This window comes from Accipiter gentilis, chromosome 31 (assembly GCF_929443795.1).
Source record: "Accipiter gentilis chromosome 31, bAccGen1.1, whole genome shotgun sequence".
Taxonomy (NCBI): Eukaryota; Metazoa; Chordata; class Aves; order Accipitriformes; family Accipitridae; genus Astur; species Astur gentilis.
The window spans coordinates 2,657,030-2,684,964 of record NC_064910.1 but is presented as its reverse complement, the minus strand read 5'-3'; the positions used below and the strand labels follow the sequence as shown (position 1 = coordinate 2,684,964).

Here is a 27,935-nt window from a genome sequence, read left to right as displayed (position 1 = left end):
CCTGAGCATTGTCTACACACTTAAAAAGGCATTGCTTCTACAAAGGGCTTATTGGTGAAGCTGCATCTTCCAATTTGATCCAGATAAACATAGCTGCAAGTTCACGTGGAATTCCGCAGACTTCACAGTATGAGAATAAGCATTTACTCATGGACTGCAGGCAGTGAAGATACTTTAAATCAAGAACCTTTCTAATACTCCTCTCTTTACACAATCTTAATGTAACTAATTCTTTAAAAGCTGTTAAATTCAGCTCAGTTTTAACTCAAGAGTAAATTTGGTCCAAGGCAATTTTTTTAAACTACAGTTAAATACAACTATTGAAACGTGTCTATGTGGGAAATATTTCTTACTTCAAACACGGCAAAACCTTATACAATAATTTAAAAATTTATGATAGTATATAGCTCTCATTTTCCTCTCTCAGCATAGCATGTTTAAGTGAATCACAACAGCATCCTTCATAAAAACACCATACAGTGCTCTCAGTCAAGTACATTTCCTAGAACACAGCAACAAAAATTCCTGCAATATGGATGAGGCAACTGTAACTGAAGAGTAACAAGTACTTCAGATGCTCTCTTTTCTTTGTTGCAAAGGTTTCTTGGTCCTTCTCCATTTCCCCTAATCAACTTTTCATTCTTCTCTTCAGCAGAAATGTAAGGGCAAAAGTAGTTACGCAAGGTGTCTCTGTAACATTTGTCTGCCTACTAGCAGTTTTTTGGATGGAAAAGAAGAGAACCAAGCTGGAAGTTGATAGACTGGGATTTGTCTCTGTTATGATTTATACATCTATCTGCTAACTTTTAGGTTTCTCTCCAGCAGGCTGAGAGAAGCAGCATTTAAAAAAAACAAATACACAAAACGTACTTAGCATTATAGTTTAGTAACACGTACCTTTAGCAGTAATTGGTATTTGGTTATTCTTTGAACGGGTTTCAGCAAGTATGAGTCCAAACTGAGCTTGTGATCAAGCTTCCTTTGACATTCCTGTAATCAGTGTTGGATTTCATCAGGACACTAATCAATATTTTTGTTATTTGTTCTTGAGATGATTAAATAAAGACAAAAACCCAAACCAACCAAACAAAAAAACCAAATCACAACAAAATGAAAACCACAATTTAGAGATTTCAAGGAAGCATACCTGAAAGAATACAGAATCTGAAAACTGCCTCCACAAACTTTCAGATCGAGGTTTATTTTGACAGTATTTTTCATAAATCTGGAAATCTTCCATCTGAAATTGTTGAGAGAAACAAAAGGTTAATAAATTCTTGTGACTTTAATAGACAAAGCTCATATGAATTTTTTTCATAATCAATAAGGCTACGAAAAGTCAACAACAAAAAAATGCAATTCCTTGAGGCATCCCAAGCAAAAACCCAAATATTCAAGATCACTGATTTTATAATGGCTACTAATTTTGTACTTGGGACATCAGAATAAAATGTTCCTGTTAATTTTTGCTTCAGTTGAATGTTAGGTACCTTACGAAGAAGCACATATTATATTTACAAATATATTTCTATTACAATATGAAAAATAGTTCTATGAATGCCCAACCATGAGTCCCTCTGTGCAACTTTTAAAAAAGTCTTTGCCCTTTTTTCCTTATACATTTTCATTTTATGAATGTGTTTTTCACTGGAAGTTGCACCAAGGTAGACCAAGCAGTTTGTTGCCCCTTTCAACTTCAGCAACTAAATAGCATGAGTTCAGACTTGTTGAAAGCAAAGGGAAATAAGACTGTTGAAAATGTCATAGCAACTATAGATATAAAGGAAAGACTAGGCAGAAAATCAGCAGGCACAGAAGTACCTCTCTCGGTCCTTCAGTTTTAGGAAACAGCATCTCCATGGATGTAGCCAGTAAACAGAAAGGGGAGGGAGGGCTCCTCCCAGGACTTCAGAGCATCAATAGGTAGCAACAACAGGACATTGATTTCCATAAACAGATTCTTATTTAGCCAAGTATACTACAGGTGAGACTCGCTGTTTAATAAATCCCAATTTAAAAAGTTTAATTCTGTCATAGCTTTCTATGTTGAGAATAAAAATATTTTTTTGGAACTTACTCTGTTGAGGTGTACTCTTTAAAGAGAACAGAAAAGAACAACACCAACAAAATCCAGTAAAGAAATCTAACCAAGTAAATCAATCCTTTATAGTGATGTGAAATGATGCAGTACATGACTCCTTTCATGTTTTCCTAACCGTCACTTTCATAAAGCAATTTTCTTTCAACAAGGTAGTAGCTCTTTCTAACACAATTAATTACCCCACACAGCAGAAAATATCCCCAACTCTCAATTAACATCTACATTCTCAGCCTGTTACCTGTTCAAGACAAACAAAGGGGATGTGGTGGCAATTACTACATGACAAAATCACTCATATGTTACAGTCAAATGAACAAAATGCCAGCAAAAGATGACACATACCTGATCCAGAAAGCACCGTCCTACTAGTTCTGGGAATTCTACGTAGTTTTCTAGTTCTCTCAAGAATATTCTATGAGGAAGAAGATTTTCTTAGAGCACATGTTAAAAAAGCTGCAGTAACTGTTCACATTCCTGCAATTGGTTTTCTAAACTTTTGGAAAACAGAGTTGTAATTCTGTACTACGAAACTAAACAAAACTCTTCTAGATCATGTATTTAAAAAGGGATAGCAAATTAAACAAAACATTCTGACCAATTTCTTTTAGCATACTGTTGTTACAGGGGAGGGAAGGGGGATTTTGTTTCCCTGCCTTATGTATTCAGCAGCAGGACTTGTACAGTTTGAAGTGTTTGTTTTTTCCTTCCAAATACTACCAAACACCACAAAGCAAACAAATTGACCAAATCCCACCTCCCCAAACCAAAAAAGCCCACCCCAAAAGATCAATGGCAAAACTTCCAGTCTAGTTTTGCCTGAGTAAGAAATAACTATTTAATGTACTTAACTTCTCTTGAAAATACTTCTTTCTTCTAACAATTTAAATATTATCCTGTGAAGAAATAGTTCTCTAGCAGCAAGGATTCAAACTTCAGAGAGAGGTCACTCAAGTATAAAATTAACCAGCCTCTATCAGATGTAAGAGTTGAGAATTTAATTTGTGGTTTAGAAAAATAATTTACTTTCCATAGCAAATTTCATAAAAAATAAAAGAAACTCAAACCCAAACAAACCTTGCTTTAATTGGCTAGTAACCAGATCCCAGTACCTTTCTTCAGGAAGAAGACCACAATGCAAAATTTTGCCTGTGTACTGCAAACATCTGAATAAAGTTTCACACAGCTTTGCTCATCTTTTATAGATATTTTGCTTTTCCTCTACTATGTAATATGAACTTTCACATGCCAGATAGCCAAGCGGGACTCAGTAAGGATCTTTTAGCAATTTAAATCAGATTAAAAGAGTAAAAGAATCCCATCCAAATGATATTTTTAGATCTGAATGCAAATCCTCACCTGTTGTGAAAGTGATAAATTTCTTCCATATTCCCAAACAAGATATCCTTCTTATTTTGGAGTTCTGGTGAAATGAGATGAGCCATTAAGGGGTTGTCCATCTCTGCAGCATAACCCTGCAACACAGGAGAGAAGCGCACTGATTATCTCCCATTACTTGCAATATTTATCTCTCTCTTGACAAGGCAGTCTGCCTGCAGGCTGACAGACAGCAAAGGAAGAGCTCAGTATTAATCATAAAAATATACAAATTCTGTTTTTCCATCAGTCCAGTAAAACACACCTCTAGTCTTTAGAAAGACACTTGAATAATAACTGCGATTTTATCTAAGCAAGGATAAAACAAACTTTGCAATCATTTACACCAAGCAAAGGCTATGCATTCCCATACTGCTTACGAATTATAGTTCATACTTTTTCTGTTAAGACTTTACACATCTGAGTTTAAAGCCACAATTCCAGTATACACGCAAACCTTCATGCCAGTCTTGGCTATTAGTACGAAGGAACAAGCTGACCGTAGTTATTTCTGCAGGTAACAGAAACCATTAAGCTGCAAGTTCTATCTTTAAGACATTTTCATTAGCTTTGGTACCAGAGTCATAACTTTACATTCTGACATCTTCCATTTGTCATATAAGGCCACATCCTCTTGTCTCTTTATCTGGCACAAATAAGGAAAAGAGAACACGCAGGTGGCTTTAGCCTAGGACCGTTCTCCTCTGGTCCTGAGGTCACTAATCTGTAGTCTCTCAAAACACTAAAAAAAACCCCAAACAAACAACCTCCCCCCAAAACCCCAAACCCAAACAAAAACACCCCCAACCAATCAATCAGAAAAGCTGCAGGAATACTCTAGCACCTGTATTGTAAGCAAACTTCTTAATATAAGTAGATTTCTTAGTGTACAGGCACTGAAGGAAGATGATGCGACCTACTTTAGATTTGGATTAAATTTCTTGCTCTCCTCTTATTTTTTTTTTATTTTTTTTTTTAAACACAATTACCATGGACAAGATTATCGCTGCATTAGTGACATTGATTATAATACACTGCACTGAATTACAACAAACTGGCAAATTAAATTAAAAGATAAGCAAAAGTGCACCTACAAGTAAGATTTTCAATTTCAAAGTGATGTCCAAACTACAAAAAGTAGGAGAACTAGCTGATAAAGTCAGCTACCTGAAGAATTCAAGCATTTGAATAGGACAGCAATTAGGCGTTGTGGTTGTTTGTTGTTTGGTTTTTTGTTTGTTTGTTTGTTTTAAATCAGGAACATTCCTTTAAAAATCTGAGTATTTTTTCCTCAAACGCCACAAAAAAGAAAAAACATTGATATAGGCAAAGATGCTGTAGCTCATAGATAGCTAACCATTGGTCCATCTCTCATATCTCTCCCACAAATAGGAAAAATGCAGAGTCTGAAAGAGAGGGGGAAAGAAAAAAAGAAAAAAGTGGTACAGCCTTAAAAAAGAAAAATAATTTATGTAAGAATGGAGTTAAAATAAATTAACAGGGAAAGAACTGCAGCCACCATGCAGTTTAGATGCTGTGAAGAGATGCATGAAGAGAACAACTCATTTCCACTTGAAGTGAAGATGTTCCTGAACATATCAGCAAAGCAGCATTGGCATAAAGAAGGGGTACCTAACCCACCTGAAGTGAAAACAAACCTGACAGAGCTCAGTGCTTTGGATTCTGAAAGAACAAAAGCATGAAATCCATACACTGACAAAACACTTTTGACAATTTTTTTTCACTTCAGGCTGACATAATACTTATTTTAAAAATTTAATATAAAAAAAACCCTTCATGTTTTACTACCTATGCAGTACTTGTGTTTTAAGAAAGGAGGGGGAAAGCTACTCCATGCAGCCACAGGGATCATTTAATCTTACTTTGAGAATATATAAGGCTTTGCTTAGTCTTCCATTTGAAAGCTGTTCTAAAAGCATCAAAGTAAATGGAAAAAGGAGTCGAATACAATACCTAAAAATAGACTAGACCAATATTTTTCCCCAATAAAAACTACTAGATTTCACAGACTGAAGTGGGATGACCATGGTTATTAATGAAAGGAAAACTATCAAGCTCAGATAAAAGCAGCTGTAGCAGTTTCCCAATAAACAATGTTGGGAACTACCTTGTTCTTTTCTGTTGGAATCCTTGGCAGAGAGCAAATGCATGGCAATTAAATATGGCATAATAATAGGAGACACTGTCCATACAGAGGAGTATCAGGTTATTTTACAGTAAAAATGGGAAGATTAATAGAACAGGAGAAACAAAGAAATCAGGAGAATAGCCAGAACTATAGATGAATAACTAGAATTAGTCAAAAGCTGGAAGACTGCCACTGAACCATACCTCAGCAAGGATCTGATCCAGAATTACTGTTGGCAGTCCCAATCACCCAGGTTCAAGAGAGGTGAATCCCAAAGTGCCGGAAGGCAGAGAATTGTACCTGGCATAGTCAGACTACTGGAGAGTCTATCACATTGGCAGAAAACCAAGACAGCTTGGCCTAGCAGGACAAGGGGTGCACTATACTCTATGCAAAACAAGAGTAATACCAGAGGAACAGAAAGATTCTGCAACAACCCTCCAGCAGCAGCAGTAAGGACCAAAAAACCTCCAGCTATTTGAGTCTTGATTTTATGAAGAGAACAAAAGCAGAGAAAAAAGTGATCCTTAAGGTCCACTCCAGACCTACCTTGCTTTATTACCACACATCAGATGCGACCATCCTACTATCATCAACACTTCCCAGCACTTGGACTGGACCCAGGACATAAATGCTATGGGAAGCTGAGCACAAACTAGGCGAAAGCAAGACCAGAGTTCAAAACCCTCATACAGTACTCTTACTTGAAAGTATGTACTCAGAAATTATCACTCCCAGTCCATAACTTAAGACAGATCCTTTTTCAGGAGCTTAACATTGGAATGGACACCAGGAGTACCCACTTGGCTCAATTCCATTTAATCCCGATTAATGTAATTCAACCTCAGTTACCTGCAACTTCTTCATCTCCTATAGTCAAATTGAACTACAACAAAATGACTCGTCCATGTCTGAAGACTTAACAAACTTGAGGAACACCACAGAATACAGCAGCGTATTTCTACAAGCAACTCAGCAGGACTGCAAATGTGCCTCCACAAGTGTGGAGCAAAGGGAACACCTTTGTTTCCTTTACAATGTCAAATGAAGATATTATTATTACAAGGCACGCTGTTCCCACAGTTGTACCCAAGACATTTGGAAGATCACTTAAAGATATGCAAAGAGGGACGCAAAAAACAAATTCTCTCCTCTGACACAAGATTCCTTTGACACAGATTCACATTCCTGTGTGACATAGGACCTCCCTGGAATTGACACAAGACTCTGGAATGAACTTTTGCAGGAATTAATGATCATTACAAATCTCACTATGTTCTACCTAAATAGTTAGGCATATCTTATTTTCTGCCCGATTTGTGTTTTCTAATACAAAATCCTAGTTGCATGAATATTTCTAGAAAAAAATTGCACATTCCCACATCTGTGAAAATACGATGAGAGAGGAGAGATGTAATGATCACACTGCTTGACAAGACAAGCAGAGGCATTACAACGATAAGGAAAGCATAACAGCATCCCTAAAATGGAATAGGTAAACAGATTTACTAACAGCCACAGTGAAATTTAATCTTTACCTCAAGAACGCACAGAAGTTCTTCCACATATGCTCGTTCAGTCTCAATAAGTTCATTCATTACATGCCTGTAGACAAAGAATGACAATTAAGGCAGGTCTATTCACTTATGCAAAGTAATGAGGCAACATTAACTTTGTCTGTGTTTCTACTTTACTTCAGACAATAAAAGAACAATTTCCAGGTAATGGAAAACACGATGTTTCATAGATATTTCTGTCAACACTTTATATATCCATATCGAGAAGCACGTATTTTTAAAACATTTTAAAATTTTTGAAAATGTGTTTAAACGGCAGAAAAGTAAAATCTAGCATTTTAAGTGCTGTAGTAGTAAATGAATTGAAGCAGTGAAGCATTTTATCATTGTACATACAAGATCTGTTTTTGCTGTGTTTGCAAGTATTACAGGAGCTGGAGTTAGAGCTGCATAGGATTATCAAATACAGACTTAAAGTTACACCGGCCATTTTAAATTAGAGGCATTTAGAACACACTTTAAATATCATGATGCTGCTTTAAGTTTAGTTTCCCTAATGGTCAAGCAAGGATGCTTCCCTCCAGCCCCCTCCCCTTGTCATTTTGTACAATTTAACACATGGTTGTAACAGTGAAAAGACAGAAGTATCCAGTTTACAGGTAGAAATGCAAGCTCTGCTATACACACTGCAGGTGGTAATAAGTTATTTTTTGAATGTAAGTGATGCTGTTCAGTTTTTATATAAGAAAGTATTTTTTTGTAAGATTTATCAAAACAGAGACTAAAAAGAGTGAAATAAAAAAGACAAAGTCTTCTGAAGCACAGAGACCAAAACCTCCGATAGATTTACAGGAGGCTTATTACGCAAAACTGTCATCTCTGAAATGAAAATACGTAGTTATCCTGCCATAGCATCACCTCGCTGCTGCAAAGCTGGGGTCTGGTACTACATAAACTATAAATAATGATGCAGACAGACTGAGATATCTTCCGCTGTGTACAGAGCATATTCAATGCATTTCAAAAAGCACTGAGGCTTAATTCAGGGAAGCATACTTGTTTATCAAATCCTTGGCCGAATTCAGCCTTTGCTGGAACCAAGTCAGAGAAAAAGCATTTTTTGTTTATCAAAATATACTTACTGCCGTAACACAGCTAGGTTTTCTTCATCATCCATTGTAGATCCTCCTCTGCTTTGATGGAGTTCAGTCATTTCACTCTAAAGAAGAAAACAAACAACAACAACAACAACAAAATCATCACAGCATCACAGATAGGGGGAAAACACTTTAAAATACAGAGCTTTGCACCCAGCTCTACTTGCATATGTTTCCACAGGAAAGACTGCACTCCATTAAAAATGAAGGCAATTTGCAAGAACGCTGCAAAAAAATCCAAGTCAACCTGAAGGTCTTGAAGCACACAAGAACATTTAGACATAGGGAGTTTTCCATGAAAGGCCAGCTTAGAAAAGACCGTGGTTCGAGGCCCCTTTCCAGGAACACAACATCAGAGCATCAGCATAATCTTGGAGGCAACACTGGCCTTAGTCTGTTTTTCAAGCTAAAAATGAGGTACTGTACTAACTTTCTGGTAACTTCCTAACTTGACAGAAGTTCACTCTTAGAACTTCTACTGTAATGGTTGACCTAATTATGGCTTGCTGAAAAAAGTGAGAGGTTCTGCTTTCAATCCCCCCTTGAACTAACCCTTTGCTCCAACTGTTGTCCCTACTGGTCATGTGGTCCTGCCTTCCTCCTCGCACTGTCTTTTGCTGGACCTCGGCTGAGTTGATTCAACTCTCTAACCCAGTGGGAAACTACTTGTTTCTGTTGCTGCTGTCAGGTTACTTTCCTTGCCGGAGGCAGGGCAGGAAGACCATCCCCACTTGGGAATGGCAACCCATTAGGTCAGGTGAAGCTGTCTTGGAGCCAACGACAACTACCTCTTCACTTTCACCAGTTTTAAGAGTAGCCAATTACTACTGGCAAATAATAAATGCTTCCTGTTCATAGATTTTATATTTTGCTGCCCCTAACATTTTTCCTAATATAGGCAACTATTTACTTTACCTTCCCTTATACCCAGCCCAGCCACAAAGCAGCCTCTATCTAAACCAGATGACTGCTTCACCAGAATTACTTTGATAGGGGCAATACCATCACTTTTTCAGTGGAATTGCTTCATCCTTCTTGAGGTTCCTGAATATTCTGTTGTATTATGACTTTCTCAAGAAGTACGTGCATGAAAAGCGCAAAGAAAAAAAAACTACCTTTCCTCTTCTGCAGTTTACTCTCCGAAGCGCACTGTTTTCCGAGTTGGATACGTATTCTCTTTGAAGACCTAAGCATGTAAACCAGAATCAAACAGCAGTTAGAACTTGAGCAGATCTGACACAGATGTTTGTACAACCACAAATTACAGCTGAAAGTTTCTTTAAGTTTCTCAGCATAGCACAAAAAATTAGTTACAGGCTACTACAGTTACTTACCTGGAGAGGTACAAGGAGATTTTACAAAGGCTTCAGGTCTTGGTGCAACTGGCTGAACAGGACGTGTCTGCTTAGCTGCCAGTTTCTTAAGACTTACTTGTCTCTTTTGAAACATTTCTTCCATACTTTCTTGCTTCTGAAAAACCTTTTGCACATGCTCCTACCGTTGCCACAGAAATAAAAATCCTTGTCAGAGACTTATCAACAAGCTACACTGCCATTTACAGCACATTGATCTGAAACTGCGATTGTTTTTAGACCACGTATAAAAATATTACCCTACTCTTCACTCCTAACAAGGCATAATTTACAGTCAACTTAAAAACTGGAACATTACTTTATAAAACATTTTGTGTGCTTGCTGTAAAGAAACCAATGGGGTTCAGGTTTCAATCTAAAAAAAAAAAAAAATAGGGAAAAGTTTTTTGACAGTGTCTCATGGCTCTGTTACATGAAGAGATCAACTAAGAGGAAAAGGGACATATTCTCAAGTACTAAAAAAAAGCAGTTACAAAGAAGAAGTCATACAAATATCAAGGACAGGCACATTCTTGCTACATAAAAAAGATATTTCCAATAGTCACTTGGGAGAATTATTTTTTAAAAGCAATCCTACTATCTGACAAATTGAAGTAGTTATTAAAAGGCTCTGAAGCCCCTGATACTTATCCAAAGATATGTGTTGGCTTTCCAGTTCCCCAGTATAACTCCTGGTACCAATTATTTAGCTTTATCAATGGCCATGCAAGAGAGCAATTCTAAAATTAACAAATGAACTCATAGATACACATAAATGTCTTCTGGTACCTTTAGGTCCTCATTGAGGATGTGTGCATACTCTCTGTAAATTTTATTCAACTCCTTGATTTTATTGCCTGCACCAGTGTCCAGGAATTTCTCGATCTCTTGTAATGCTGATTCTGCACCATCCTGAGACTGACACTTATCTACCGGCTGCGAAGCCAGCAAATAAATTCCTTCATCGCACCACTTCAGAGACTAGAAACAGAGAGAAGAACAGGCTCAGAATACAGCAATGTCTGCATCAAACACAAAGAGGTCTAAACCATTTCATACTTCTACTTGTCATGTATTTAGCTATTTAAGGAGAAAACTTCCAGTACACCCAGATATTTTTACCTGCTGTTATGACAACTGCTTGACTGAGGTTTTAGCAAACAAGATGGGAAACAGAACTGTTCCATACAAAATTTACCTTTTCTAGTAAGCCGTGCAGTTCTAGAGATTTGTTAAGAAGATTCCTCCTCCGTTCTGTCTCAGTAGTGAAGGCATCACAGAGATGATGAAGTTCACTGCATTTTGGAATAATGGAATCCACAGCATAATGATTGCTTTGAATAAAAGCATCACCCTCTGAGGCTAGCATTCTGGCTTTTGCTACAGTTTCCTAAGAAAGCAAGCATTGATTTAAGTACATCTTTCCTTGGGTCAACATCAGTGAAAAAAATTAAAAATTATACCTTTTGGGTTTATGCAGTAAAATACACATGATAAAGAATACATCTTTAGTTAACGGGTGCCTTGCTTAATAAATCAAAGTGATTTCTTGTCTTCCCAGATGCCCAAGAACTTTTAATGCCCCCTTCTTTACTGTATCAGAGTACTTCAGAAACATTAATGAGTTTAATCATATGCCTCAGTGTGAAGGAACGACTATTGTCTTTCTGTGCCTTAGTTAGTCAGCAGCATGTTTGTATGCATACGTATGCAATTTGGAGTACAGGAGCAATAAGAACCCAAATTAAAAAATACCTAACACTGGCACCTCAGCCTCAAGAGCAATGACCTTACTTATAGAGCTTTATATTTTATTGTGAAGTACAGATTATAGTAAGGTTCCCTTTCTACATTGTTCAGTGTATGTTTCTGTTGGTCATCTTTTAACATATTGTACATTCAATATACAGCTTTCTCATTTCTGAGATTTAATGAAATAAGTAGCTTTAATGGGAATGGAAGTGGCCCCTTGATCACTAAGTGCAGAACTCAGCTATGTAGACACTTCATGCTATTCTTCCATGAACTGATCACACCGACTTTGTGACTGGTCACTCTGCTCTTTATTGAGGGATGCCCAAGAACTGGGCTGCTCCAATGTTTAAAGACTTCATTCCAAATTCTTTCTGCATGTTACTTGAGACACTGATTCAGCTCAAGCTCTGCTCATAAGACAGACTCAATAACCAAATACTGTTCCCCTCCATACATGCATCGTCATACTAGAAATTAAGGAGACTTGCAGAGTCCTTACACATGATTTTTCTTCAAAGTTGGCAAGATCTTTCAAAATATGCTCCACATGTGAACAGCTGTTTCCTACATCTGTGAAAGTAGACAGTCTCTCAGACACAATATCCAAAGCTGCTTTGACCTGAAATGAGACACAGCTATGTATCAGTAAAGATGATTCCACCTCTCTGGAGACCCATCAGTTAAATAGCTATTTCCAGTCAGGTGACTCACATTATGGGGTTACTGGGGCACAGAGACAAATTACTTTTTTTTGTCAGCCTACCTTTACCCCCAATGCAAAATGAAAACAAACACAAAGAAAAGGCAGTGAAGTAATCCTGTTTCCTGGTACTGGAAAAAGAAAAAAAAAAAAAAAAAGAAAAAAGAAAAAAAAGAAAGGAAAACTAATGCTCAGGAAACATTTATGATCTTGCTTTTACCAGATGACAATAATACAAAGCAACATACAAACAGAAAAATGTGAGGGAGAAGTCCTCACCCTAACAATTGATTGAGACACAGACAGACAGACACACACTTGTCAGTGGGTTTCTGAGCACTGCTCCCATAGAGACACAGGAGCCATGCTCTGAGATCAGCTACATCAGCATAAAGAGACTGTAGGTGCCATCAAGCATATGAGTTAAACTAACATGAGATCAGAAACTGGCTGTAAAAATTGTAGTTCGGCCTCCACCCAGCTTCTAACACTGTGGTTGCAACTTCCCACCCACAGTGTTGGAGAGTGCTTTATAAAATTTCAGCCAGAAGGTTTAGGTAAGTCTTGGTTCCATAAAAGGGCCTATTGGCAAGATGAAAGCGTTGCAGCCAGCATATTATGCTTCTGTGGTGGTGAACAGGTTTCAAAGGAGTTTTTGAATGCTTCTACGCTGCTGGGTCCATGGAAAAAAAATCATAAGACTGCAGAAGAGAAGCTATTATGTCTCTATAGGCAAGTATTCATGGTAGTAAAGATAGCAGTATGTCAAGTAAGGACACGTACAAGAAAAAGGTTGGAGAAAGCTTTCAAGCACACACAAGAGCTGCAAAAGCAAGAGGGGGAAATATTTTCTTCTGAATAATTTCTATATTACCAAATATTGACTGCCACCAAGAAGTTCTCACCTCTCTGAAATTCTGTTCAAAATTCCGAAGGCGCAGACATTGCTCAAGTTTTTGCTGATGCTTAATCCAAAACTCATCAAAAGCAGTCTCTGTTTCATGTAATTGAGCCAGAAGCCTTTTCAAAAAACCAGAAATACTGTAAGAATGATGGGTGCAACCTTCAAGGGACAATACAATCTCCCACAGTAAACAAAAAGCCTCCCCAAAGCAATACTTTCCAGAAAAAATAAACTGGATACAGGAAAGTTTTTTGAGTATTGCACAGAATTGTTTCCTAGAATAACATTGATGTAAAACTGAAACCCAACACAAACATTAAGTTCTGAAAAATTGGCAAGTGCTGATTTGAAGCTAGCTGCTGCATATACTACTTCTCAGCGCTGGCCTGGGGACATGGGGACAGCAAACATAAACAAAACATGCAAATGTGTGTGGGCTAGGACCCAGAGGAACCCAAGCCTTGGGCTACAAGGGAAAATGAAGGCAAAAATTTGTACTGCTGTGACCAGCCAGCTGCCCTTACATTTTATTCCTTGGAGCAAGGCTCATAATAAACCTGAAGGTCACTGCTGCCCCTCTTCTGAGCAGAGTTACTACTTAAATGTCACAGGCAAGTGTACAGCAGTACTATGATGAAAAGAGCCTTCTTCAATTTTAATTTTGGCTAATGCCTTAAAACTTTTACTTTTCAACTTATCTTCCAACATTGCATTTGACTTATCCCATGGACTTATTACAGGGCGCTTTGCTGTACTTAGGCTACATCCAGGGAATTTTAATGAACTTTTGTCTTCAATAGGACAGAAACGAACCCTGAATTTACAAGTTAAAACTGATTAGAAAAAAGGCAGACACACACATAGAGTTTGTTCCGACTTCCGTCAGATACTGTATCAAGTGGGAAACGTTCTGGATAAATTAGCAACCCCCACCCTGATTGTCCTTCAGATAGCTGATAGCAACAACGACCAAAAAAAGTGACTTCTGCCAAGCTTTGTGGATTGGAATGGACAGCTATTTGGAAAGAAAAGTCAGCCCCGAGTGTCACAGAAACACAGAATGACAGACAAAAAAAGAATGCAGAATACTGCCTGGGGGAAATGAGCTATGCTTTCATAGCTTTGTGCAGATTTACATCTGTGCTATGGTGATATAATGTCTTCAAACCTGGCAGTAATTTAAGGGGGGGTGGTGGGTGGGGAGCAATGGAAAACAACATCTATTACTTATATGCCCAAAGGAAGCATATAGGAAGTTTCTGCATGTTTCAAGTTTCAAGAGCAGTGTACTCCCTAGTAGCCCTTTAAAGGCCACTAATGACATTGATAAGATATCAGCAATGTTAAAAGCTCCTTTGGGCAGGTTTAAAGAAAAAGAAACCTCCCACTTCAACTCAAAAGGACTTAATGAAAGTGGACAAATCTACTGAAAAGATGGGATATATCACTCCTGTCTTCCCCTTCTGCTTTCCCTACAGCAGCAAAATTTCCTTGGATTGTACTGCAGTCTCTAAACAAAGCATCAATATTCTTTAAAATAAGGAAAAGCTGCTCAACTACATAGTCCAAATCTGAAAAAAGGACAAAAAGAACAGTGTTATTTGTTGGCACTGGAACTCAGACCCCATCCCCTATTTCCTTATAGCCAGGTGACCCAGTAATGGACATCGAGGGGTTTACTTTGTTAAGGACAGTTCTGACAACAGAGGAGTTGTTTCTGAAAGTATATTTTATATGTTCACATTGTTAACATTTGCTTATTTGCCAGCATGCATATGGAAGTAAGTAAAAGAGCTGGGGAGGGATCAAAAAACACAGAAAAGCATCATGTTCAGTATTTCGCTCCTCTCACCTTTCTACCGTTGTTTGATTGTCTAGCTGATCTTGATTCAGTTTGTATTCAGGATTCTCAGTAACTGGTTTTGTAATACTTTCACGGATATCACCTCCCTGTTTTACTGCTAACCTGATATCCTCCTACAAAACAAAACAAAAACCCCCACACACTGTAGTTGTGTATTGTTGTTTGTGGTTTTTTTTTAAAAGCAGACTTCGTAAGGCACCAAACTGGAAAAAGGATTTTGTTTTAGTAGCAATAAAGCAAGGACAGTTTGATTAAAAGCAGCATTTGACAACAAATAAAGACAGTAAACGCTAAATGTCAGCTTTCTCTCCATTTACTGTCTTAAGATCCCAGTGTAACCAGGTTGAATTTTCATGATAGATAGCCTTCTAGTAAGTCCTTAGGCTACAAACATACCAAAAATTTTAGATGTACAGTTTTAAAACCCCCCAAATAGTTTTCATTTAAGCTGATTTGAAAGAACATTTATCCATTCTTCAAAAGGTCATATATTTTCATATGCATGCAAATACACTCAAATTACTTGTTGCAAAGAAACCTAGAAATTAAACACACCACTACTTACAAAGGAATTCCTGTTCCCACATACAAATCATTATGCATTTGTACATACGTAAACTTACCCTCAAGAAATGTCATTTTTGAATGCAAAAAAGGATTTTTAACATCAAACCAAGCCAAGTAAGTTAAATAAAATTTTGATGTCTCACATTGTTACTATTAACATCCTCCAGATTTTCTATTAGCATTAGTAGCTATAAATTACAACATAGTTTAACTAGAAGACAGCATCTTTACAAAAATTACATACCTTCATTTTGTCCTTCTTTTCTGTGTGTGTTGCAAGAAGGGAGCTGGTTGACTGCACATCATTCGGTAGTTCTGTTTCAGCCAGTTCAGTCCCAAAGGACTGAAGAATCTGAGCTGTTTGCTTAACCTTTTGGGCGAAACCTTCTATAGCCTTTTGGAATAAAAACCATTAAAGATGTTTCATGCTCATCACATGCATATGTACAAACAGACACATACACACAAAATACAACTCTCAAAACAAACCCCAGAAGATGAATTACAAGACTGAAAAATGGTCAAAGTATAATTGCAAGCAACAGATACCGTCACCATTAATTCCTTAATTGTATATTTTTCCTAGGCTCAAATCAGGTGCATCTTCCTCATATTTTTATAATCTGGAGTTATTTTACAACTTGAGCTTTTTCTTTCTTGTAGCAAAAACAATAAACCTCAACACAATAATACACTGTAGTTCCTTTGCTCCAAGTGTTCAGAAAACCACTCCCAAATTATTACTCATATTATTTCTCTAAGATGACTAAGTACCATTGGGAACATCTTCTCACTCCAAGCAAGTCAACTTGCATCACTTGAAATCTGTTTTATAAATGACAGGGTATAAAACAGAAGGGTTCATTAAACTGGAAAGTTAAAACAAAAACTAAGACTTACAGTGCGACGGGACAGCCATCTGTTATGGCAGTAATCCAGGGTGCCACCAAGATCTTCTGTTAATTGTGTTTTATCAATGTAGCCCTGCAGTTCTGATACTGAGCCCAGCATTATGATCTGCAGCAGCAAAGAAAAAAGTGAATGTGATCAGTGGCGAGAAGTCCCTTGTTAAGGATTCTAAGCCCCATCCTTCAGCCTCCAATAGAAAAAGTTCAGTTTAATACAGAAGCAAGTCATGGAACTATTTCCTTTGGGTACAGAAAAACAAACTTAACAGTTGTTTCAGTTGAAGATGATATAAATAACTGCATATGAGCACAAGCACCAGGCACAAAAAAAAAAGCATACGGATTATACAACATAAATTACACCATCAGGTTTTTTTAACCTTGATAAACCATACATGACTATTTTCTAAGAGCAACATTCATTTCTTGTTCATTTTCCCTTGTTATCCTGGGTCTGTGGGAGAGAATGATAGTGTCTCCATGGATTTGGCATGTAAGGACTGGTTCCCCAAAATAAATGAAGGATAAGGGACAGGTATCTTAACTTAAAGACCATCCTTCACCCGGAAATTTACATCTGATAAGTAAAATAACTTTTATATCTTTAACTCATATAATTTCAAAGTTTATTTTACAATATAAATGCTGTGCATTTACAAACAAAAGTATAATCAGTGGGTTTACTGGTGATCTAACTACAGGCATCAGTTGTATGTTTGCTCAAATGATAGAAACTATAGTATTTGTCTATGGGAAATGCATTTGCCTCAAAATTCATGTACTGTTTCAAGAATAAGCCATCATGAATTAGCCAAAATTGCTGAAGCTGCCTTTAAGCATGGCTTTTTGTTGGGATTTTTTTGGTCCTCACTGGTTACATTAAGTACTTGAACAGATTCCTGATAGTAAAGTGAAAACAGAGGACTACTTACAGGTACTTTCATTTTAAACTCATCTTTGTTGAATTTGAAAGCAATGTCTGAGAGAGCTCGATGAAAAAATCCTGTTGGGCGCAGAACAAGGACTAGCTGCAGGTTTCCCGGGAAAGATGCCTGCAAAACAAGTTTAGTCTGTTATTTTCTGTGTCTCAGCTCCAGAAAAATATTTTTGAAGAAGGAGAAGCCCCTGAAAACCACAAACTAACCATATCAAAGGCCTTCCATCATGGGGTGACCAATTATAAACTTGGAAGGCTTGCACAAAGAGCTTCATTCAAAGAGACATTTACTCATCTTTGGAAACAGGAATCTATTCTCCTGGAATCAAATTTTTCAGGGGTGGCTTGTACTGCTCTTCAGCCAAGATTACATCCTAGCCAAGGAGGCTAATGAAAAAACAATGGTGGCTTAGTACTTTAACAGCAGTACTTTCACAGATACCTTATCTTTTCTTTAATAGAGGGTGCCAAGAGAAACCTCCGTTATTGTCTCAACACCCAACAACACATTTTAATTTGTGCATATACTACCTTGCCAGTTGCCTACACAAACTATTGCCACCGAGACTGAATTTCTTAGGCAGTAGCTTAGAAATAATCTTTAATTTTGCAGACAAAAATAAAAATCAAACATCATAACTCCCAGTTGTGGTTTTTTTCATCATCTTCCAACTAGTAGTCTGATGGATGTTTCCCAGTTCTACAAGTGATAGGGGGAAAACAGAAGAGGAGAAGAAAAGCAAAGAAATAGCATTAAATTACTAAAAATCAACCTCTGCTGTGGCAGAGGTTTGCATACTTGGCATTTAGCCATTCTTGAAATCATGCAAGCCTTCTCCCCTATTCAGTATTTCCACTGTAGGGAGACAGTGAAGCTCACTAAAGAAATGATCATTATAATGATTAAGTATGCAATTTTCTTCATTATATGGTTGGAAATTATGTCACATTTCTAGCAAATTGAATTACTACCAACAAAAAAAAAGCCAACCAAAAATAAAGTACTGACTGAAGGAGGTGTTATGCTATGCTCTGTTTCCATGCCTAGTGAAACTTAGTATCTGGAAGATTGGAGAGTGGTTTAATACTCATTTTGAGGTTTCCAAGGGTTCCAGGTATTTAGCATTGGAAATGACAAACTTTTAAAGAGAAAAGTACTTAAAAACTTTTCTGGAAGACTTCACAGATTCATTGTAGTTCCCCAGATATTCAGTATACAACTGAGATCTCAATTTGATTGAGGAACCTTTAAGACTGGAGCTTCACAATCTGCCTCCAATTCAGTGATGTCCACACATTTTCTAGAAAGCACGGTGGTTCAGTCCCAGAGGAATCTGTCTGAGGGCTGGGAACAGAATCCAGGTAATTCTGAGTGCCCACACCAGCTCCTCATCCTTGCACCGTAAACAATCTGTCTCTGTGTAGTAGTACATCCTGCGGACTTACTAATGCACAGTTATCAGAGGAAAAACTTTTTATAGAAAATTCTTAACTGTATTCAGAAGAAAAAGTGAAAAGATGATTTTTTTTTTTTACCATTTTTTCCTGAACTATTGTATCAAGGACAACCACAAATTTATTTAAGAAAACTATTTAACTCATACTAAGAAACATCGCAAGAATGAACAAAAGGATTTTTTAATTAAATCTCCTGAATAATCTTTTTAGAATGATAGCAATGTAGTCTATTCATTTCACACACTCAATAGACACGTGTCAATTTATTTTGTGCTAGCAGTGTTCAGAGTGTGAGCTGTTAATTTTCACCTTCAACTTAAAATATGTGAAGTTTATTCAATGGCAATGCCAACATTTCAGAAGAAAAAGCTCCAAGAATAAATATCTTTTAGATAATGCATTTTAAAAAAAAAATGTAAGGGGTCTTCATGTGAGATATCTGCCCCACCACATGACATCCAGACATACTGTCTTTGGCAGTGCATGTTTGCAACCCATTTAGCCTTACCCAGAATACTGGGAAATGCCTATCCTCTTAGCTCCAAGTTGAGTAGATGTATTAGAAATACACAATAGCATGAAAGCATATGAAGTGTAAAGACACCAAACAATAGAAGTAAATTTAAATTACATGTATGAGTAATAAATTTCTTCATTCTAACTTTAAATTCTCACTTTTACACTTTGGGACTGTAGTCTAGATTTTTACTCCAGAATTTCATAGAAAAGATGCTGAAAGGGACCTGGGGGTGCTGGTGGACTACAAGTTGGACATGAGTCTGCACCGCGCTGCTGCAGCAACCAAGGCAAATGGGATCCTGGGCTGCATCTGCAGGGGCATAACTAGCAGAGATAGAGATGGGACCATCCCACTCTACTGAGCGCTTGTCCGGCTGCACCTGGAGTACCGTGTCCAGTTCTGGTCCCCACAGCTCAAGAAAGATGTGGATAGACTGGAGAGGGTCCAAAGGAGGACCACAAAGACGACCAAAGGGCTGGAGGACCTGCTCAGTGAGGAAAGACTGAAGGAGTTAGGTCTCTTCTCCCTGGGGAAGAGAAGGCTTGGGGACACCTCAGCACAGTATTCCAGCTGCCACTTAAAGGCTGGCTGCAAAGGGGACAGAGATTCTCCCTTCAAAAGTTGCTGTGTGGAGAGGACAACGGGCAATGGGTACAAGTCACACTGGGAAAGTTTTCATCTTGATAGAAGAAAGAAATTTTTTTACAGTGAGAACGATCATTCACTGGAACAACCTCCCCAGGGACGTGGTAGAGTCCCCATCACTGGAGGCTTTCAAGATGACATTGGACAGGGTGCTAGATACCTCATCGAGGCTCCCTTTGCTCATGAAAGGTTGGGCCAGATGATCTTTCAAGGTTCCTCCCAACCCGAGTCATTATTCTGTGTTTCTATGATATTTAGGCTATTGCTGCTGAAGCAAACAGTAGTAGCCAAATGCAATGCAATAGTAAATTTTTCTAAACTGTGTATTAGCTCTTATGAAATACAGAGTTTAATTGCATGACCAAATTAAGTAGGGTATCTCATTAGTTTTCAATTCAAAGAAAACAGACAGAGAATACACATTACAATTATTCTCCATCTCAGCATGTCTACCCAAACTGATGCTGTTGAAATCACTACCGTCTTGTATCACTTTAACTCCCATTCATGGCTTGCCAGAAGTTTTCCCCCTCTCTCAACAAAAGCTCAGATTACTCCAACTTCGTCTACAATACCATTCTGGCCTCCACTAGTCTGTCTCCTATGCCTCCCATTTGGTTTTATTCATATTCAAAGAAACCCAAGTCTTAAAAAACGATGCCTCCTCTGCTTGTTGTGGCCAGGAGTCAAATCTGCAAATTGATCTTTGTGAAACAACAGGAAAAGGGAGGATTGCTACAGTAAACAATGTTGGACCTGTGCCAGCTATTCCAGTTTATCTGAGCTTATATCTGCACTGCCCAAATATTACTATTTTCCTAACTTATTTTTTTCCTAAAGCCCTGGTGACTTGCAGAGACAATGATATGATGCAAGAGACACTCCTTAGATGCGTGTGAACTTCATCAACCAGTCAACTTCACCCTGAACACGAGAGAACAACAACAACAAAAAAACCTCCATTCCAGTCCAGCAGCATATTTGTTTGAAGCCATTGTATGTTAAGCAGACAGAGCAAACAATGACTTCTCAATAATGTGCCAAATGTTACGCACAAAAATAAATATTCGTGTATGTTTAGCAGTGCCATGAAATAAAGTGCCTTCAAGGACTGTTTAGTGAAGTCAATGAACACCACAGAGACTTGAAGAAGGGTTTGTGTGCTTAGAAAACTGCTTTTTCAGAAGTGTGTGTCTTTACTAGATTAATATTAACTGCTCCTCCAACATCTAGTCTCAAATATTGCACTGTAACTCATTTAATACCTATGCAAAAGAGACCATGGGTCATGTTTTTGGTATTCTCAACAAAAATTAGGGTAGATCCTATTCTATTCTAGCCCAACCCATATACTCCTTCCATCTCACTTGCATCAGTACTGGCATTTGTTTGATACTTCATGACAGTCACGGGCTTAGTTTTCTATCTGCTTATCTCCTTCACATCCCCATCCAATCAGGTCAGTGCCGATTCCAGAGATAAAGAAAGAGATGTAGATGTGCATGTAGTTATCAGCTTTGAAATAAATCTGACCAAACCAGGGATTTATATACAGCACAACCCTTAAACCAAAGCTTTCCCATACACAGAGATCTTTGCTGCCCTATGAATACCCTGAACATAGAACGTGGGAGGAACCTTCACTGGCTGGACAAAACAGGAGCTACCTTAAATCCTCCAGGAAAACAGTCAATAAATACTCAGGAGCAGGTTGACCTGCCCGCTTTCAGGCCTCTGCTTCTCAGGGATGGGAAGCTTTCCACTGCATGTTCCAGGGCTCTGGAAAGGGGGAACCTACAGAGACTGAACCCAGCTGGGTTTGGGCAAAATGTAAAATTAAGTTAGTTGCATATAATGTTAATTATCACTTTCTTTCACAGAATATTCATGAGAGAGAGGCTGTCTGTAGCACCAGTACTGTCCCTGAAGTTAAGCAGCTGCTAACAGGGGGATATAAGGAGAGGCAGGTCATCTCACAAATGAAGATGACCCGATGCTGAATGGCCAGTAAGGAACCACAAACGCCGAGCAGGAAACAACCCCTGCCTGATGCTTGGGAAGGGGCTGTAGCAGCTTGTGTGGGGGGAAGGAATGACAGTGTTTCCCCAAAGACAGGTACTGAGATTCTTCTTCTCTTCAGTTTCCACTGTGTAACATGGTCTTGCTCTGTTGGAGCCAACAGGGAGCTACTTAAGTCACTCAACAATTTCACCTGCACTAGCCAGGCACAGCAACAATCCCACGCACTCCTGCCTGACAGTAACTGTACAGCGTATATGCACTATAGGCTATTGGGCAGATGGCATTTTCAAAGGGGAAATAAGTCTCATTAAATGACATATTTTACAATAGCCATGATATTCACTGGGACAGGACGCAGTGCTGCCAGGCTGCGTTCCCTGGAAGAGGCAGCGCAGGAGCAGAGCAGTGGCTGGGGTCTACAACCAGGAGCCAGCCACTACAGCTTTTAGCAGTGAATACCCAAAGGTGAGCTTTTGGAAAAGAAAACCAACGCCTTTGAGTTTTTATATCTCAGGTTTCCTCGTAGGGCTTATTTAGTATACAAAGGAATTATGTAGATAAATATGTATACCTTTTAGACAGAGATGCACTTAAAATAAAGTTGCAGTCTGCCGTTCAGTCCCACAGAGCAATTCACTCAGCTGCCCCAGTGCTCAGAAGTCTTTTATACTCCTACACAGCAAAGGAAAGTTGTTCTGATAAACAGTGAACCTACAACCCCTTTTCTTTCACTTCCCAGGTAAACAGCCAGCTTTCAGAAATACCTGAACCATGCGAGCAATCAAAGAGCTAACACTTCACTCAGTTTTAGTAGTTCTGTCTTAAAATACTTGGAAAAACACTATTTTTCATTTTATGAAGAGCTTCAATATACCCACACTACCAAACTCTGTGGTGGTGTTTTCCCTTCTGCACTTACTAGTATGCCGTAAGCCACAGGGCGCTTCTTTCCAAAATACCTCTGTACATAAAGAAGCCAATAAGTACCTTTTTTTTCTTTTTCCCCCCCCCAAAGACTGTTTATTCCTGGCTAGAGCGAAGTCTCTTACACAGGCTTCTTGTCAAGAAAGAATCTTGAATTAAATCAATTCATAAAAGGAGCAATTTGAAATCTAGTTTTAAAAACATTGAGCTGTTTTACATTAGATCTGGGTTTAATGCTTGTGATGTTATGATCCTGTTTTCAGAGTTTAAGTGATTCACTTCTCTCTTTCTACATATTAAAAAAACATGTAATAAAAAGGAAAAATGGCTGACTACATAAGGATAACTGCAAAAGTGCCTGCACATGTAATATCCTCAAAACTTCCAAAGCAATAAGACAAAACCGTACAGCATCTCAAAATAACCTTTTTAGTTTATCATTTACTGGAATCATTCATAACAATAGCCACAGAATTAATAAGAGTACTGTTCTGGCTTCATCATACTGTCAAGCTCTTCTTTTGAATCCAAGCGAAAATTAGAAACATAACTAGGGGCTGAAAGAAGAGCAGTTTTTTCAAACTTAACCCATATAAATTGTTAAGTGTCATTACAGCTTCCAGGACATGATGCAAAGAGTTAGCTAGAAATTAGGCTAGTGGGAAATACCTATCCATAACATAAAATACTGCCTTTCATGGAGCATCACTTACTAAATGCATCTTTTCTCCATCAACAACTCACTAAGAAACTCAACGTCTCTCTACAAACCAGGCCAAAGAACTCAAGGTTGGATTACTGTAATTCACTGTTTCACACCTTGGATGTAAAACCAACGATAAGACTCCAGATGGCACAAAAACGGGACTGCCTGGCTCCTGCGAGTTTAGGCTGGTATTAGCACTCCAGTCTCTCCACTGGCTTTTGGTCTCCTCCTGCCAGCTAAAGGTCTTGGCCCTCATCTTCAAACCAATTAATGGGCTAAGCCTCTGTTACAGTGAAGACTGCATTTTGATTTATGAAGAACTAAGAAAAACAGTGCTCTGGACAATGCAGTCCAAAACAGAAGGCATGAAACTTGCATGCAATGCATCCTTAGTCAAAGGTAGCAAATCATGAAGCAAACTTCTGCAGGAAGTTGGATAAAACCCAACTCTTGTCACATTTAGAAAGGGCCACAAACTTTCACAGCTGAGTAAAACTTTCTCACTACCACCTGAGTGACCTCCATACCAGCTGCTTCCTCAAAAGCAGTTGCCCATACATATGTAATTCGCTAAGCACCAAGTTTAAGGAAATTTATTTTCTCTGGACTTTCAATATGAGGCTCATGGATAGCTGTGGTGGAACTTTTAATGACGTTGAGTGCAGTTTTTTGTCTGTCTAAAACACAGAGTTCACACTTCAACCTTTCTCTCAAGATGGAGGAAGACGACGACAGGACAACAGAGACAAAGACAACGTAATGACATAGGCTTCATTTTTTAAGAAAACACACTGGAACTACGAACAGAGCAGTGTGAAACCTCAGAACACATTGATTAATATTGTACCTTGCTCCTACAACTGTGGATTGAATATTGCTTGTTTGGGTATTTTAACACTAGGAGAGAAAAGAAAAAAAAAAACAACATCATTTTTGACTGCATGCAAAGGCAAAGGGGATCAATTTGTCTGGTGTTTGCCATTCACCCAACTTCAGCTGGGACAATACGGAGCCGTTTTGCCAAGCTATGTGACTGCTCCTCCTTGCACCGTCATTCAGGAGCCATGCCTTATTTCCACGAGCCTACCCACTTGCTCAGCCACGGAAGCTAAAAAGTTCAGCAAGGTCTTGTGTGTCTCTGTATCATGTTTAACAGAAACCTGGACACTCTAATATAAATTTAGAAGAATCTCAGCAGCTGACAGGGCAAAAAAAATCTGTTTCTTCAAACAAAAATGCAGTAAGAGTGAACAATTTGTGACAGCTAACTGGTATTTTTCTTGTAAAACCTTTCAGTTTTCTACAGCCTCTCTAAGAACATGAAAATTTACTGCCAAGACTTCACAGTTAACAACATGAAGCTTGGCTTTTGGCGTCTTTACCAGAACTCCACCTCTTAGCCTGGCTATCCCAGTAGGCCAGATTCATCCTAGTGACTCAACAGTAGGGGTGAATTCTGTCCAACTTACAGGCATCTAAAAGCTAAGCTTCTAAACAGTCAACAGTATCTCTAGGTTATCCATCCCACCTACCTTGGATAGGATGAGTCACCCTCCAAACACAGGCCATTCTTGACTGCACTAGGCTAGTAACTTCACTTCAGCTAAATCAGGGGAAAAATAAAAAAAATAATCTTGTTGCAGTGTCTCTTAAGCCACAGGGTCTGCAGTCTTGCACCGGGCTGCTTGCCCACTGCAACTTTGTCAAGTAGAGTATAACAATAGCAAAGCGTCCGCAACTGGGCACGTGCTTGCCGCAATCTGACACATCCCAGGAAAAGAGGGACCATTTTTCAGCCCAGTGCTTCTGGCTTTGGTTTCAGTTCTGCTGCCACTGCATGTGCTTCAGCAGTAGTCATCCCAGGTGAATGGTGCAGCCACTGCCCTTCCATTATGCCTGCAAAAATAGGTTTACCTCATCTTCGCTGCCTTGACTGCCTATAGCAACCTTAAAGGATCAGCATGAAATCCAGATTCAGCTTGTCATTGCTTATTTTCTGTCCCAGGAAAGAAAATGATCCCTAACAGCAAAGAAGAAAAAATGAAGCCTAGAAATTTTTCATAATGTAAAAAGATTTTCCACAATAGTTTCAGCCGGAAACAAAAATTCTTTCTTCTTTAGTTTTGTTTTAAAACATACTTCCAACACCCACTAGTACAAGCCAAATGTTTGTGTGTGAAGAGTCTTGAAAATAACATAAAATAATAATAATAAAAAATACATGCTAGTATGAATGTCTGGCTAGCAGCTGCTCAGTGCTTATGAATATATTTCCTATGGTTGTCAGGATATTAGTGATGGGCAGATGCTCCAGCCAGGATATTCCTGTTGGGCAGTGCTCCATCCACAGCACCCTGTGCTGGCATCTCTGATTTGACAAATCAAGAGGGTCAACCTCCTCAGGACAATTAGAGAAAAAGAATCAGGAATAACGGCAGGGAGAACACTGCAGGAACTACAACAAATGAGCCAATAGCCAAAACTCTCTTCTCAAATAACATGAGACTCGTATCCTCACACACAGCAATAAGCTTTAGCAATCAAAACTGCTAGAGATACCAGGCTTTCAGACATAAGGTTCAATCTGGACAGCCTAAATGACACTCAGATGCTTCATTACCATCCAAAGACAACTCTGACCATTAGGAAAACCAAACAAGTAGAAGTTAAGCCTCCAGTTACCCTTAAGGCATTTAAAAAAAAAAAATCTTTGTCCATCAACAGGACCTAGAGAAAACCTCACAACTTTGGTACAACATACGTATCATGTATATCTGACTGTTTTTTTAAGCAACAAACAGCAGAAATGTATTTGGAGTTCATTTATGGCAAGTATTATAGCAAACAAATGGTAGACAACAGCAAACAATGATTTTTCACTATTTTTTTTTTTTTTTGAATAGAAATAAAAAATTTCAAAGCGTTCAGGGATGATGTGACTATTGCTGACGCCCAAGAGGAGGACTGCTACGTACATCCACAGACACATTACAAAGCCAAAGCTGAATCAGTTCAATGAAAGAAACAAATATAAAAAAAGATCATGCCTCTAACAGATTAGACTTCAGCTAGGAAGCATGATTTCTCTTTTAAATAAAGCTCACAGAAGAATAAGAAAAGAAGAAAAAAGGAAAATAACCCATCACCAACAGCACTGCAACCTACAGTGCTCCCTGCACTTAACACCCTTCTCCAGGCAAAGCCCTAAGGCACCAACACCATCACTACAATGATGGACCCCTTATCCTGGAGAATAGATACTCAGGTTCTGTATATCGTGCTTCTAGGCAAAAAAACACACACTGGAGGAACGGTACCACAAACATTAATATTATGGCTATAAGCAACACGCCTGTATTTGCCCCCCACCCCCTACAACCCTAATTATGTAAATAAAAGGACTGTCATCTGTGGAATACTTATCTGTCCTTGAACAGAAACTACAGCATCGAATTCTGAAAGAGATTGAATAACTCCAGAGATATAGTCCTTTTTCTTCAATCACCCCAAATTATGCTGCTCTCAGTTTCCACTACTGGAATCTGCTCAATGCTGCATCTCAAAATTTCAAAATGAGCTGCAAAAGCGAACTTTGCTAATATTTTGGTATATTTTCGATATTTTAACATTTCTAACATACTTATTGTGGAAAAAGTTGTATCGTGGGAATATTACATTATTATATATTCATTCACAAAAAGTCATATAGTGGGAGTAATGTATTACCTTTAAACAAATACCTTTTAACTTACAATAAACAAACAGTTCCTTGGTCAGAATGCAGTTACACAAAAATGACATTTACTGTTTTGATTTGACTTTTATCTTACAGAGCCAAAAATTTTCAGCCTTTAGAAATTAAAGAAAAGATGCTTACAGCTCTGTTTTTCAGCACTTACTGGAAAGATTATCAAACACTAACAGTTCAAGCAAGGGTAACAAGAAAAAAAACCATCAAAAAAGTAACCAACAGTAGGATAAGCACATGATAAACATGAATCTGTCTTTTCCTACTTGTGTAGAAAAAAAAAAGAGCCTCTAATAAGCTTAGTTTTCATATTTAAAAAATATTAATTTAAAAGGAGGCTGAAAGTAACAGTGCGTGCTGTTGATTGATCATAGTAAGTACATAAGATTTTCTTGCTTACAAGCAACCCTTGTTTTAATTCGAACACCACAAGATCAGCTTTTACAGCTGAATTCCTTTCACAAGCGGTAAACTAAATCAGGACCCTCATCCTCATCTCTTCCTAAAAGGGAAGCTCACTCGAATAGCAAAAGGTGGACCCAAAGCTCTATAGGACACATGGGCTGTCCATACAAATATTGGTTCCTAACTGGCAGAGCTGCATGCCGCACACGTTCGCATGCACAC

General features: G+C 38.3%; 1 protein-coding gene across 14 annotated transcripts in view; it reads right to left on the bottom strand.

Moving 5' to 3' along the window:
• The window catches only part of MCF2L (MCF.2 cell line derived transforming sequence like), a 159,131-nt gene that overhangs the window by 13,452 nt on the left and 117,744 nt on the right, over positions 1–27,935 (bottom strand). For all 14 annotated transcript variants that reach the window (XR_007510194.1, XM_049834284.1, XM_049834285.1 and 11 more), the window contains 16 exons: positions 17,281–17,400; positions 16,341–16,457; positions 15,685–15,834; positions 14,862–14,986; positions 13,011–13,125; positions 11,905–12,024; positions 10,849–11,040; positions 10,440–10,631; positions 9,633–9,792; positions 9,414–9,484; positions 8,284–8,360; positions 7,163–7,229; positions 3,458–3,573; positions 2,444–2,513; positions 1,148–1,240; positions 898–990 (listed from right to left, as the gene is read on the bottom strand). Coding sequence is in view for 13 of the 14 variants with exons in the window: in XM_049834284.1 (XP_049690241.1) it covers positions 898–990; positions 1,148–1,240; positions 2,444–2,513; positions 3,458–3,573; positions 7,163–7,229; positions 8,284–8,360; positions 9,414–9,484; positions 9,633–9,792; positions 10,440–10,631; positions 10,849–11,040; positions 11,905–12,024; positions 13,011–13,125; positions 14,862–14,986; positions 15,685–15,834; positions 16,341–16,457; positions 17,281–17,400 (1,878 nt within the window). In the remaining variant the exon portion in view is untranslated. The remainder of the gene's footprint in view (positions 1–897; positions 991–1,147; positions 1,241–2,443; positions 2,514–3,457; positions 3,574–7,162; positions 7,230–8,283; positions 8,361–9,413; positions 9,485–9,632; positions 9,793–10,439; positions 10,632–10,848; positions 11,041–11,904; positions 12,025–13,010; positions 13,126–14,861; positions 14,987–15,684; positions 15,835–16,340; positions 16,458–17,280; positions 17,401–27,935) is intronic.